Source organism: Hyperolius riggenbachi, chromosome 2, assembly GCF_040937935.1.
Source record: "Hyperolius riggenbachi isolate aHypRig1 chromosome 2, aHypRig1.pri, whole genome shotgun sequence".
In the NCBI taxonomy this organism is placed as follows: Eukaryota; Metazoa; Chordata; class Amphibia; order Anura; family Hyperoliidae; genus Hyperolius; species Hyperolius riggenbachi.
In genome coordinates, this window is record NC_090647.1 from 429,758,164 (window position 1) to 429,773,401 (window position 15,238).

A 15,238-nucleotide genomic window follows, 5' to 3' on the forward strand; every position below is an offset into this window, starting at 1 on the left:
AGAATCTTTGTGCATCGGGAACCATAGATCCTTAGAGTCACAAATTAAAATGCTTCCAACTTATGGGAACATTTTTTATCTGTTTTCCAGGCATAAGGAAGTCCCTTTTCTACTTGTGGTTTCCTTTCATCATGTTCACACCCCACTTGTTCCAACTAAAGCCTTTGCTGGAAGAAGCAAACATGGAATGTATGGGGATGTTGTTGAAGAAATGGACTTTATGGTTGGTAAGTAATACATATATAATACATTTCTTATGGTTTTGTATTTTTGGGTCTTCGTTTGTGTCTTTTATGAGCGAATGATCACACTTCATGTTACGGGCACACTGACCCTTCCTCAGGTGTTCCACCATCCACAACCACCCAATAAACAGTGGAGGGGTCATCCAAACGGGGACGTTTGGATGACCCCTCTACTGTTTATTGCAGGGTAGAGGGTATAGTAGTTTCCTGTATAGGAATTGTATACTTTGTAAATTTTTCCTGGCATGTAATTGCACATTGGGTGGGACTTCATGTTTGGGCAGATCTACATAAGGGTGGTGGTGGTTGGTGGTGGCACACCACAGGAAGGGTCAGTGTAACATGTAGTGTGATCAGTCACTCAATAAAAACACAAACTCAAGTTTGAAGTCTGTGAAGTGCTTTCTTCTACTATTGTGGATATTGGGTTGCAGGAGTGGTGTGCCAGCAGGAGGAGAGTACTGGCCATTGCTACTTAGCCTAGGTATAGCAACCTGTGAGGCTCAAGGCAATTGTTGCTTGGCTTTTTAAAACATACCTGAACTCTAGAACCACTTTTGTAAACAAGCTATGGGCGAGTTCTCCTCACAAAGATCATTCCACATACCTTTTATTTGTACATCGCGTGCTGTCCTGAGAAGATAATGCTGTTTATACTGTCATCTGCTGAGCAGTCTTGTTACATTGCTTAATTTTCACCAAGACGTTGCGTTTTAGGGGACGTTAAGGTTGCATAACATGCCCCTAACACAACGCATGGTGGTGTTGGAGGTGGACGCCAAAGTGAGCCGCGTTGTGCGGCTGTTCGTGCGACTTTTTTGTCTCATACCTTGCGGGGACCACGTGATCGGAACACTCCGCATCACGTGGTCCCGCCAGCCAATCAGCAGCCGCTCCAGGAAGAAAACACAGCAGAAGTGATGGGAAGATCGGCTCTTTTCAATGAATCGATTCAGTAAAAAGAGCCGGACTTCCTATCTCTACTGTTCAGAATCGATTCAGAGCAGCAGGACTGAACCTCGTGATGGGAAGTCCGGCTCTTATCAATGAATCGATTCTGAACAGTAGAGATAGGAAGTCCGGCTCTTTTCAATGAATCGATTCAATGAATGGAGCCGAACTTCCCATCACTACACGGCAGTGCAGTGAATATTAATAGCCATGTGGCTAACAATAGCAGACTCTCCCCTCCTCCTCAAAATAAAAAAAAACGCAATACTGAGCATGTGCAAACATTCTAACGTAGAACGCACAGCATGCTGCACTTTTAAATAACGTGCAGAGTTACAATGTAACGCAACGTGGGCACTGTGAACAGCCCATTGATTTTTCATTACTGTGAGTTGGGCTGTGTTACAGGCTGCACCAGAGACGGATTAAGGCTAAATGGGGCCCTAAGCAAAGTAACTGATTTGGGCTCCCCCCATTATGTCGTAATAGAATCAGAAAATACAGCTGAACAGCAACATGCTGCACACACCGGGGCAGCCGAGCTACTGGTTGCTATGGGCAACAGCCTGCTTTCCTCTGTGGGTGCACAATGCAGGGAATAGCAGCGGCAAAATGCAGAGTAAGATATGAATGGCTGGGACATTTGCACACGGGGCTGGGGCACCCCTGTGAAGAGGGCGTCAGATATCACAGCAGCAGCACTTTCCCCCTGCATCTCCAGCCTGGCTATAGCAGAAAGCTCTGGAGTCTGGACACCGCCAAACCGGAAGCCGTTCCCCAGACCGAATTACATAACCACCCCCACCACCGAACAACCGATTTCCTCCCAAACTAGACAGCCACCATGCAGCCTCCATCCCAGTGAATATGATAGTCCAGCAGAGAAGGCAGCCGCAGCGGGGGAGAATGACAGCACCAGATGACTCTGATATCCAAGCAATAGAGGTCCCGTCATCCGGAGCCCACCTGCCTCCTCTAGAGTGCTGCCGCTCTGTTACTACTACTATTACTACTTCCTACTTCCTGTCTGATCTGAGAATCAGGAAGTTCAGAGCGAGCGGCTGCTCTGTAGAAGAGACAGATGGGTTTCAGATGACGGAATCTCTATCACTTGGATCATGGATAGGTGAGTGAGCGTTTGCCGTCTGCTTCTATCATTCTTGCTGCAGCTGTGGTTCTCTGTGGGAAGGGAGGGAGGAGTGGGCAGCGGCAGAGCGCACAGTAGCATAAGGGGGCCCTAAGAGGATAGCCTGGCTCTGAAGACAATCAGCAGCGCACAGCATCATTTGACAAGACAAGACAAATAACATTTATATTGCGCTTTTCTCCTGGCGGACTCAAAGCGCCAGAGCTGCAGCCACTAGGACGTGCCCTAGAGACAGTAGGAGTGTTAGAGAGACTTGCCTGAGGTCTCCTACTGAATAGGTGCTGGCTTACTGAACAGGCAGAGCCGAGATTCGAACCCTGGTCTCCTGTGTCAGAGGCAGAGCCCTTAAAGGGACTCCGAGCAGTGCCTGTGAGTATGCCTTTAAGCATACCCACAACTAATGAATTACATCCTCACACCTACCAGCATGATGTTTGTAATTATATCCCCCTGGGTTCCTTATATTTTCTTGCATTGTGCTGAATCGAGCTGCCGACTTTGGAGAAAAGTCGTTCTGTGTAATACAATGTAACTATGGAAAGATGCATATCATTTTGAAACTCTCTTTCTCCTCTTTCCAATGATAGATAAACTGCCACCCTAAGCCTTTTTAGTTTTTGATATTTTCGCTATCGAAATTGCCGTGGCCGCGATTTCAATCACAAAATTAGCAAAAAACTAAAAGGCAAAGGGTGGCAGTTTATATATCATTGGAAAGAGGAGAAAGAGAGCTTTAAAATGATATGCATATTTCCATAGTTACTGCACTGCTCAGAGTCCCTTTAACCATTATACCATCCAGCCACCGCTGACAGGCTGGCGAGGGCTGGTTTATGTGCTGATGGGGCCCCTTTGACTCTGAATGGGGGCCCCAAGCGACTGCTTTTGTTGCCTGGTCGGTAATCCGGCCCTGGGCTGCACTAACGTGCACCTGTAACCTCTTACTGTGAAAGCAGCCTTAAGGTAGAAAAACTGCTTAGAGTCAGAAATGTGGCAAATATCCGTTTCACGGTTGCAGTGCGAACATTAATATATGAATTGTATGCATCTCATCGCACCAGCGATGTGACTTTTCATCACCGTTGTGTTGCGATCCTATGGGTAGAGTGTGAAAGTACCCATAAAGTCCGCTCATATAATCACTAGGCCTCAGGTTTGAAAATGTAAAAAATTGATTAAAAAAACGGAAAAAAAAATCAAACCCATATTTACAGTGGGTTGCAAAAGTATGCGGCCCCCTTGAAGTTTTCCACATTTTGTCACATTACTGCCACAAACATGCATCAATTTTATTGGAATTCCACGTGAAAGACCAATACAAAGTGGTGTACATGTGAGAAGTGGATCGAAAATCATACATGATTCCAAACATTTTTTACAAATAAATAACTGCGAAGTGGGGTGTGCGTAATTATTCGGCCCCCTGAGTCAATACTTTGTAGAACCACCTTTTACTGCAATTACAGCTGCCAGTCTTTTAGGGTATGTCTCTACCAGCTTTGCACATCTAGAGACTGAAATCCTTGCCCATTCTTCTTTGCAAAACAGCTCCCGATCAGTCAGATTAGATGGACAGCGTTTGTGAACAGCAGTTTCCAGATCTTGCCACAGATTCTCGATTGGATTTAGATCCGGACTTTGACTGTGCCATTCTAACACATAGATATGTTTTTTTTTAAACCATTTCATTGTTGCCCTGGCTTTATGTTTATGGTCATTGTCCTGCTGGAAGGTGTACCTCCGCCCCAGTCTCAAGTCTTTTGCAGTCTCCAAGAGGTTTTCTTCCAAGTTTGCCCTGTATTTGGCTCCATCCATCTTCCCATCAACTCTGACCAGTTTCCCTGTCCCTGCTGAAGAGATGCACCCCCCGAGCATGATGCTGCCACCACCATATTTGACAGTGGGGATGGTGTGTTCAGAGTGATGCGTAGTGTTAGTTTTCCACCACACATAGCGTTTTGCATTTTGGCCAAAAAGTTCCATTTTGGTCTCATCTGACCAGAGCACCTTCTTCCACATGGTTGCTGTGTCCCCCACATGGCTTGTGGCAAACTGCAAACGGGACTTTTTATGCTTTCTGTTAACAATGCCTTTCTTCTTGCCACTCTTCCATAAAGGCCAACTTTGTACAGTGCACGACTAATAGTTGTCCTATGGACAGAGTCTCCCACCTGAGCTGTAGATCTCTGCAGCTCGTCCAGAGTCACCATGGGCCTCTTGACTGCATTTCTGATCAGTGCTCTCCTTGTTCGGCCTGTTAGTTTAGGTGGATGGCCTTGTCTTGGACTCTTGGTAGGTTTACAGTTGTGCCGTACTCCTTCCATTTCTGAATGATCGCTTGAACAGTGTTCCGTGGGATGTTCAAGGCTTCGGAAATCTTTTTGTAGCCTTAGCCTGCTTTAAATTTCTCAATAACTTGATCCCTGACCTGTCTTGTGTGTTCTTTGGACTTCACGGTGTTGTTGCACCCACTATTCTCTTAGACAACCTCTGAGGCCCTCACAGAGCAGCTGTATTTGTACTGACATTAGATTACACACAGGTGCACTCTATTTAGTCATTAGCTCTCATCAGGCAATGTCTATAGGCAACTGACTGCACTCAGATTAAAGGGGGCCGAATAATTATGCACACACCACTTTGCAGTTATTTATTTGTAAAAAATGTTTGGAATCATGTATGATTTTCGTTCCACTTCTCATGTGTACACCACTTTGTGTTGGTCTTTCATGTGGAATTCCAATAAAATTGATTCATGTTTGTGGCAGTAATATGACAAAATGTGGAAAACTTCAAGGGGGCCGAATACTTTTGCAACCCACTGTATATTAGATCAAAGCTTAATTTAAAAAAATAAGTAATTCAAAAGGGATTTTTTTTTAATTTCAATATAATCAGAGTATTGAACAGAAAAATGAAGTCATTTTTTAGTTTAATTTGGTGAAGTATCGTATTGTATCATACCTCCAATCTTCCAACTATTTAAATAATTATTAATGTAATAATTAATTTAAATACCAAATCGCAAATAAAATATATAGTTGTATTAATCTATTCATGTGCGTCCAGCATTACTGTGCAGGGCTTGATCAATAAAATACCATAAGGATAAAGTTGACAGATGCAATACTCATAGTATCCCTTTATGTTACTTTAGCAGTTTTCTTATACTGTACTACGTCTGTTTGAAGTGGGGTCTTGATCAATAACGCATTACACTTGCATTTTTTAGTCTAATTTTCACATACTTGAATGTGATCTCCAACATGTGGAGTATGAGCTATTATTCTGTGCCTGTTAATAATGTTAATATTTGTAAAGCACTTTTCTCCTATCAGACTCAAACCACTTGAGAGTTGAAGCCACTAAGGGAACCTTATGGAGTCTTGCCCAGGAAATCTTTACTGAATAGATAGACAACAATCTAGCTATGGTGAGGCCCGTTTCACACCATAAGCCGGCGGCAGTGATGTGGTGCGTCGTTTCCACCACCCCGCATCGCTCTGCCAGAAACAGGCCTTCGGGGAATACCGACTTACTGCAAGGAATTCGCCATCTGGCAATGGACCAAGCAGGAAGTGATGCACACTTGCCTTCACTTCCTGCTGCGTGGTATGCGGAAGTGCACGGAAGCGTATAGTAAAAATACGCCTCCGCGCACAGCGATGTTGCGTGTTGATCATTTTTAAAATATCTCTGCATCGCCATAGACTAACATGACTTTCGGGCTGATGCAGATCGCCACAACTCGCGGTAGTTCTGGACCTGCGACGGGGATGCGGTGAAAACTTTACTACTGTAACGTCACAGTATGAAAGTCTCCATAGACTTTCATTGCCGGGCGGTGTGGTGCAGTAAAAATATCGTACTGCCCTGGTGTGAACGTGCCCTGAGTGTTGATCCCTGTTTAAAAATAAGCCTTAAAAATGCTTCTGCAGTGGTCTCTTCATTCCTCTTTGTAATAAATTATCTATCTATTTTTACTATCATTGCAGTGCCTTTTTTTGGGGGGGGGGGGGGGAACTTATTCAAGCACGTAGTATGGCACGGATCAGTGAATAATTGCGCACAGCGCCTATGCATAAAAATGGCACCGCATTAAAAAGATACGCTTATCGCTATTTATCGTTAGTACTGCATAATAAGGGCGCACAGGAAAAAAAGAAGAAAAACGGCACACACTAATGTTATTTATCAATAGTGGTACACACTAACGTTATTTATCAATAGTGCCGTTTATTTGCCAAACAGCAGACGTTATTGCCCACAGTAACGTTATTTATCAATAGCGCCCTACATTAGCCAAACTGCAGATGTTATTTAACTGCAAAACGGTGAAGGGATTTAATGTAACACTGTCAAGGTTAGGGCAGCCACTCACTATTAGCGCAATAGCGCTAATTACAGTCAGGAATGCGGAAAAAGCTACGCGTGGCCAGTCCTGATGGGCCTGTCGGCAAAAACGAAACTAGCTGGCAGCGGGGGACCAGAGGATTAGTGAGTGGCTGCGAGGGCACAGGACTGCTGCAAGGGGCTGGTAGAAGCCCCAGGTGAGTAAAATTCATTTTTTTTTTTGCTTAAGTGTCTCTTTAAGGAGTTGATAATTATTAAAAGGCAGATATTGATAAGATGTGACAGCAGCAACCTAGTCATTGTACTGGGCAAGAAATAGAATAGCCACAGTGTAAGATGTTGATGAAGGCAATTTTTTTTGTGCCAGATTTTTTTTGTAGGTATTTGGGAACTAATATTTATTCAATGCACTTTGTGTATTTCAGGTTCAGTTATCAGTGCTATTGATGATTTAGGACTGAAAAACAGCACCTTGATCTACTTTGCTTCAGACCATGGAGGACACTTAGAGGTGAAAGACGGAGACATACAGACTGGAGGCTGGAACGGGATATACAGAGGTCTGCTTATACATTTGATGCGAAAAAAGTTTAAAGGGAATATACAGCTTCTTTTTAAAGGACCACTATCGCAAAAAAAATTAGGCAGTTAAAATCTGACAGAACCGACAGGTTTTGGGCCAGTCCATCTCCTTATAGGGTATTCACAGGGTTTTCTTTGTTCTCAAAAGCATTTCCTGAACTGCCTGTTTAACTGCCAAAATAGATACCAGCCAGCCTCCCTAATCGCTTGCACACTATTTTGTCAGTTAGACTTTGCAACTGCTGTTCTGGAAATGTTGTTGAAAAACAAAGAAAACCTTGAGAATCCCCCATGAAGAGATGGACTGGCCCAAAACCTGTCCGTTTTGTCAGATTTTAACTGCCTACTTTTTTCGTGATTGTGGTCCTTTAATGAATTGGAGCCATAGTAGGTAGCAACTTTAAAGCAGTAGGATCAGCCATACTATGCCAGGGGAAAAACACATATATAAGTAGATAAATACTTGATCTACTTACATAACACATGTATTATACTGTCCACATTTTGATTTCAGTGAATGTTATGCTGCATACACACTTGCGATAAATGTCTTTGGAAAAGGCAAGATCACAGACCAATTATACCCCATTCCATGTAGTATGAGAGCCATACTCTACACAGTCTATATTCTATGGAGCTGCACTCCCCATCAGCTAAAATCTTTGCAAGATGCTGCACAAAAAGATGCTGTACACATTCAAAAGATCATTATCTGCAAAAGATCTGTTCCTGCAAAAGATCCATTCCTGCAAAATGCATTCATAGTCTATGAGATCTGCAGATCATCATACACACCTTGTTTAACAGACTTCATCTGCATATCTGGCAATCATCTGCAGATCTGAAAATCCATCCTGGTGGATCTGATCTGCAGATGATCTGCAGATGATTGCCTGTTAAACAAGGTGTGTATGATGATCTGCAGATTTCATAGACTATGAATGCATTTTGCAGGAACGGATCTTTTGCAGGAACAGATCTTTTGCAGATAATGATCTTTTGAATGTGTACAGCATCTTTGTGTGCAGCATCTTGCAAAGATTTTAGCTGATGGGGAGTGCAACTCCATAGAATAGACTGTGTAGAGCAGGGGTGCCCACACTTTTTTGGCTCGCGAGCTACTTTAAAATTTGTCAAGTCCAGGAGATCTACCAACAATTAAAGTGTTGCAGACAACCCCCCCCCGGTCATGGACAGCCCCCAGGTACAAGTGCCTCCAGTATAGGTAGCTATGTATAGGTCCCTTCAGCAAAGGTAGCTGGGTACAGATCCCTTCACTGGGTACAGGTGCCTCTAGTATAGGTAGGTAGGGATAGGTGCCTCTAGCATAGGTGGGTGGGGATGGGTGCCATTAGCATAGGTAGGTAGGGATAGGTGCTATTAGCATAGGTAGGTAGGGATGGGTGCCTCTAGCATAGGTAGGTAGGGATGGGTGCCTCTAGTATAGGTAGGTGGGGATGGGTGCCATTAGCATAGGTAGGTAGGGATAGGTGCCTCTAGCATAGGTGGGTGGGGATGGGTGCCATTAGCATAGATAGGTAGGGATGGGTGCCTCTAGCATAGGTAGGTAGGGATGGGTGCCTCTAGCATAGGTAGGTGGGGATGGGTGCCTTTAGCATAGGTAGGTGGGGATGGGTGCCTCTAGCATAGGTAGGTGGGGATGGGTGCCATTAGCATAGGTGGGTGGGGATGGGTGCCATTAGCATAGGTAGGTGGGGATGGGTCCCATTAGCATAGGTAGGTGGGGATGGGTCCCATTGGCATAGGTAGGTGGGGATGGGTGCCTTTAGCATAGGTAGGTGGGGATGGGTCCCTTTAGCATAGGTAGGTGGGAATGGGTCCCTTTAGCATAGGTAGGTGGGGATGGGTCCCTTTAGCATAGGTAGGTGGGGATGGGTCCCTTTAGCATAGGTAGGTGGGGATGGGTCCCTTTAGCATAGGTAGGTGGGGATGGGTCCCTTTAGCATAGGTAGGTGGGGATGGGTCCCTTTAGCATAGGTAGGTGGGGATGGGTCCCTTTAGCATAGGTAGGTGGGGATGGGTGCCATTAGCATAGGTAGGTGGGGATGGGTGCCATTAGCATAGGTAGGTGGGGATGGGTCCCTTTAGCATAGGTAGGTGGGGATGGGTGTAAGCATAGGTAGGTGGGGATGGGTCCCTTTAGCATAGGTAGGTGGGGATGGGTCCCTTTAGCATAGGTAGGTGGGGATGGGTCCCTTTAGCATAGGTAGGGATAGGTGCCATTAGCATAGGTGGGGATAGGTGCCATTAGCATAGATAGGGATAGGTGCCATTAGCAGAGGTAGGTAGGATGGGTGCTCAAACACTTACCTCCCTCCTGCGGCGATGTCTGGTCTCCCCTCTCGGACTCGGAGCGCTCCGGCGGGCAGCGTGCTTGAATGAGGCGGGCAGGCGTGCGTGCGTGCCCGACGCCGCCTTTAGCCATGACATCGCGTCATGGCCTCTTCAGCTGCGCCTCCTCTCTCCTCCCCTGCTTCCTATTGGCCAGCGGCTGGCAGCAGAATTTGATGGGACAGCTGCCAGCCGCAAAATGTGATGGGACGCGGCCAAGAGGCCGCGATCTACCAAATAGGCGGTCGCGATCTACCGGTAGATCGCGATCGACCTATTGGGCACCCCCGGTGTAGGGTATGGCTCTCATACTACATGGAATGGGGTAAAATTGGTCTGTGATCTTGCCTTTTCCAAAGACTTTTATCTCAAGTGTGTATGCAGCATTATATAGTAAATGACGAGAATTCTGTTAGTGGTGGGGGCCATGTCTTTTGCCCACAGTTAAGGCTAACTTGTGATGTCATTTCTGCTCTGTACTTTTTTTCTTGTCTCCTCCAATCGCTGAGTCGCCTCAGCCTTGCTTGTAAACACAAGTGAGTAGGGGATTAGGTTTCAGATAAGCAGCTGGCAGGGAAATAAAGGAAAGAGCAGGAATACATTATAGATAAAAAGAACCCCCAGCATGCAATTCTTTGGCACCGACTACTAAAGGGCCAGTGCTCCTTAAGTATGTGATAACTCCAAATCATAACTCAGAAAAAGTTTTGAAAGCTTTGAATGCAGAATTAGCATCTTTATCACTTAATACACTCAGACCAGTTGCTGTTGAAATTTGATTTTTATGGTGACGATACCGCTTTAAAGCCTGTAGTAAGGAAACAGCACAAGTGAACTGCTGCAACAGGTACTTTAAATCGTTTAATTTGAATAACTCAATTTTTTTTAAATAAAATGTTATATGCATCAGAAGTACAAACTGTGTTGCTTTATGGTTCTTGCTAACAAACCAGCCTCGCCACTGTCACATTACACCGATCCTTCGCTCACTGCACTGGCTACCAGTACAATGGAGAATACTCTTCAAGATTGGACTGCTGACATTCAAGTCCCTGCACAATCTGGGCCCTGGATACATGAAGGACTTGCTGAAGCTGCACCACACCTCTCACAACCTCAGATCAGCAAGTTCTATAAACTTGGTCACTCCCAGAGTGCACCTCAAAAAATCTGGAGACAGAGCCTTCTGTCATGCTGCCCCTACTCTTTGGAACTCCCTACCACACCCAGTAAAGACAGCACCATCCCTGGAGCTATTCAAATCCAGACTGAAAAGCCACCTGTTTAGCCTGGCATTTCCAGATTTATAAAATTCTTCCCCTGTACCACGATGGTCGGAGCCATGCTTATGCGCTTTGAGTCCCACGGGAGAAAAGCGCTTTACAAATGTTATTTGTTGTTGTTGTTGTTGAACTGGGGATTTTTAGGTATAATACATGTCTCAAATATTTTACATATGATATGTACATTTTACAGGTGGAAAAGGCATGGCTGGCTGGGAAGGTGGCATTCGTGTCCCGGGTATTTTCAGATGGCCTGGTGTCATTCCTTCTGACACAGTAATTGATGAACCCACAAGTCTTATGGATTTATTCCCAACTGTGGTGGGATTGGGAGGTGGAAAACTTCCAACTGACAGGTTTGTTTCATTATATGTCTTATGCATGTTATCCAGGGGTCTAGTCCTGGGAAAAGAAGTGAGTGGACTCACCTAGAAAACCCATGTGCCGCACGTAGCGCGGCGCGCCAAAAAATGGGCGTGGTCAATCATACTGTGGGCGTGGTCATGGGTGGGGCCAAATATACATGACCTTAGCAGTGATGTAAAAGGAAAAGGTCTGCCGGGGAAGTTTGAGCTCTGCCGTAGTGTATCCCCCCAAAATAGATGTAATCTGACAGCATTCACCAAAAAGACACATAATCTGGTGTTCCTCCAAAATACAGATAATATGGCAGTGGTTCCCCCAAAATAGATAATTTGGCAGCAGCAGTTCCCCCAACATACACAATTTGGAAGCAGTTCCGCAAAATATGCGAAACCTGGCAGCGGAACACCCAAAATACATATAATCTGGCAGCAGTGGTCCCCCAAACATACACAATCTGGCAGCATTTCCCCAAAATACGCATAATCTGGCAGTAGTGGTCCCCCAAACATACACAATCTGGCAGCAGTTCCCCAAAATACACGTAATCTGGCAGCAGCCGTTCCCCTAACATACACATAATCTGGCAGCTGTTCCCCAAAATACATAACAGCGATTCCACATAAATGCAGATAATCTGACAGCAGTTCCCCCAAAATAGGTACCCCCAGCATAGGTAGCCAGGTCTATAGGTGTCCCCAGTATAAGTAGCCATGAGTATAGTAGTCCCCAGTATATGTAGCCAGAGGTATATGTGCCTAGTATATGTAGCCAGGGGTATATGTCCCCAGTATATGTAGCCAGGGGTATATGTGCCCAGTATATGTAGTCAGGGGTATATGTCCCAGTATATGTAGCCAGGGGTATACGTGCCCAGTATATGTAGTCAGGGGTATATGTCCCAGTATATGTAGCCAGGGGTATATGTGCCCAGTATATGTAGCCAGGGGGATATGTGCCCAGTATATGTAGCCAGGGGGTATATGTGCCCAGTATATGTAGTCAGGGGGTATATGTCCCCAGTATATGTAGTCAGGGGGTATATTTGTCCACTATATGTAGCCAGGGGGTATATGTCCCCAGTATATGTAGCCAGGGGGTATATGTGCCCAGTATATGTAGCCAGGGGGTATATGTGCCCAGTATATGTAGTCAGGGGGTATATGTCCCCAGTATATGTAGCCAAGGGGTATATGTGCCCAGTATATGTAGTCAGGGGGTATATGTCCCCAGTATATGTAGCCAGGGGGTATATGTCCCCAGTATATGTAGCCAGGGGGTATATGTCCCCAGTATATGTAGCCAGGGGGTATATGTCCCCAGTATATGTAGCCAGGGGGTATATGTGCCCAGTATATGTAGCCAGGGGGTATATGTGCCCAGCATATGTAGTCAGGGCGTATATGTGCCCAGTATATGTAGCCAGGGGGTATATGTCCCCAGTATATGTAGCCAGGGGGTATATGTGCCCAGCATATGTAGCCAGGGGGTATATGTGCCCAGCATATGTAGTCAGGGGGTATATGTCCCCAGTATATGTAGTCAGGGGGTATATGTGCAAGAATAGGTAGCCAGGTAACACCCCCCCCCGCCCCCAGCAGGAGGGGAGCAGCGCAGAGAAGACGGAGAGCTGTGAGCAGCGGTGGAGAAGGGGGCCATCTCCCCCCTTCTCTCACCTCGGGGCTCTCCTTCCCTCGCTCTTCCCTCCACAAGTAATGTGCGAACACCTGGCAGCAGGCGGGACTTACCTCTCCTCCTCGTCGGAACACCGGATCTGCATGCCGCAAGTCTGGTCTGGTTCAGACCAGAGCAGTGGCATGCAGATCCGGCGCCGGATTGAGGAGAGGTAAGTCCCGCCCGCTGCCGGCTGCCCGCGCACATTACTTGTGGAGGGAAGGAGAGCCCCGAGGTGAGAGAAGGGGGGGAGATGGCCCCCTTCTCCACCGCTGCCCACAGCTCTCCTTCCACTGCGCTGCTCCCTCTACACAAGCCAGCGTGGATGGCGTCCACCCTAGGGAAATAGTAAGTGGACGCCGTCCACGCCCCACTCAACCCCTGATGTTATCTTACTATTTAAAGTGAACCTGAGATGAAAGCTATCTCAGGTATCATACTTGAGGACACTCAGTCCCTCGCTGTCTCCCCGGATGGCTCCGCTTAGTTCGGACCCGAGAGCCGCTACTGCGCCTGCGCTGGAGCCAGGAAGGTAAATATTTACATCCCCGCTGTTTGGAGGAGCATCGAAAGACCACCGTGGGACACAGGAGGACGGTGGAAGCCTCATTAGGAGCCAGAGGCTTTCCCCTCCTGAGGTGAGTACCCCAAGGGAAATTTTTTTTATAGTTACAGATCCTCTTTAACCTCCTGGGCGTTTCAATTCTCCCTTAATTTCTGTCCCAAAAAGTCTATGGAATTTTCCAATGAATTTTTTTTAATATTTCAGGCCTGTAACTTACCAAATCATTAGCAAACAAGGTTCTAGTGCTTATCCTAAGCATAATAAAATAATAAAACATGAAAATCATGGCAAAAAAAAAAACATTTAATAGTAACAATACGTAAACAAAACATCTTAATTCAGATCAAGCAGCAGTTGCAGCACAAAAAGTATTGAAACATCAATACACTTCCTGAGTATGAAATATTTTAAAGCAAGGGACAGCACAAAGTCCTACGTCACATTCAGGGCAGTAAAAGCGCGTCTCCTTGCGCACCTTTTTTCCATTCGGCCCCCTCTTAGAGCAGCACACCACGCACATGCGGGTAGGTGTTGCTTTGCGCTCAGTGGGTGGCACATGCTCTACAAAATGACGTCCTGTTAGTCACACTGGATTTACGACATAGGAGGCACGACGTCCTGGTCTATTCGCCTCAGATTGTGGTTGCTGATGTTGTAAGCATATTTCCTCACAAACCTTCAAAATGTAGTCAAAGTGAGGAAGAGGCCTGTCATTTTGTTTCTTGTAGAGGACATAAGACATTATTCTAAGATGGCGCCTGAGTAGGTCGCCACGGCACACAGGGCTCTGGCCCTTTTTCCTCTTTCCACCCACTTCCCATGTGGCTCACCTGGGCTTGGCACGCAGAGGAGTTCCCCCTGCTTTGCACATCCAGGAGAGCTTGGGCATGCTGAGCTCTGGATCCTGGCGAGCCATCAGGAGCTTCAGGTTGGCTGGCCATCTCCATCGACGGGAACCACGAGGACGGAACATCAGGACGGGACCGGCCGTGTCATCATCGCCGGGTCGCCTCCTCTGCAGCAGGGAATTTGGGGAACACTGCCACTTGCAGGACACGTGGCTATCCGGGGCACCGTGTGGAGGACGCGAGACTCGGCCGCCCACGTGTTTCACCGACAGCCTTTCAGCTGTGGAGGTACAGGTCTTGTGCCGCCGGTCTTCCGGACCATCCATCGCAGAGAGACATGCTGCCGCCGGACCACCCATCGCAGAGGAGAGCACCCGCTGCCTGCTACCGCCGGACCATCAGTTGTGGAGGTAGACAACCGCTGCCATTGTTCCCCGCCACCGCTGCCTGGCCTGCTTTGCTTGGTCCGGGATATCGGAGGTTGGCTGCCCATGTGCTGCAGGCTCCCGGCTGCTCCGACGCGAGGGAGGGTACAGGACTGCCACCGTTGTTGCTGCATCCCAGCCTGCTCTGACGACTCCCCTCCTGCTCCATCTCGAGGGAGGCTAGGTCTCTTCTTGATGCTGGAGCACTGAGACTGCCAGCCCTCCACCCATCCGGTCGAGGTGGGGAGCCACTCGCCACACAGGCCTGTCTGCTCCATGCTGGGCCATGCCGCCATTGCCCTGCCCCAAGGAGCCATGCAGACTTTTTAGGAGGGGTATCCAATGTCTTGCTTTTTTTTTGGGGGGGGGGGACAGCCTTTAGTTCCTTATCCCAGAAAATCACCCCTGCAGTAGCGGAGTCCAAGCCAGAACACTACTCCAGGGCACCAG

The 15,238-nt window shown here is 46.9% G+C and overlaps 1 protein-coding gene across 8 annotated transcripts in view; it reads left to right on the forward strand.

Annotated features, from left to right (window-relative positions):
• The window catches only part of LOC137544537 (arylsulfatase D-like), a 110,449-nt gene that overhangs the window by 57,381 nt on the left and 37,830 nt on the right, over positions 1–15,238 (forward strand). For all 8 annotated transcript variants that reach the window (XM_068265628.1, XM_068265623.1, XM_068265626.1 and 5 more), the window contains 3 exons: positions 91–227; positions 7,122–7,256; positions 11,107–11,269. In XM_068265628.1, the coding sequence (XP_068121729.1) occupies positions 91–227; positions 7,122–7,256; positions 11,107–11,269 (435 nt within the window). The remainder of the gene's footprint in view (positions 1–90; positions 228–7,121; positions 7,257–11,106; positions 11,270–15,238) is intronic.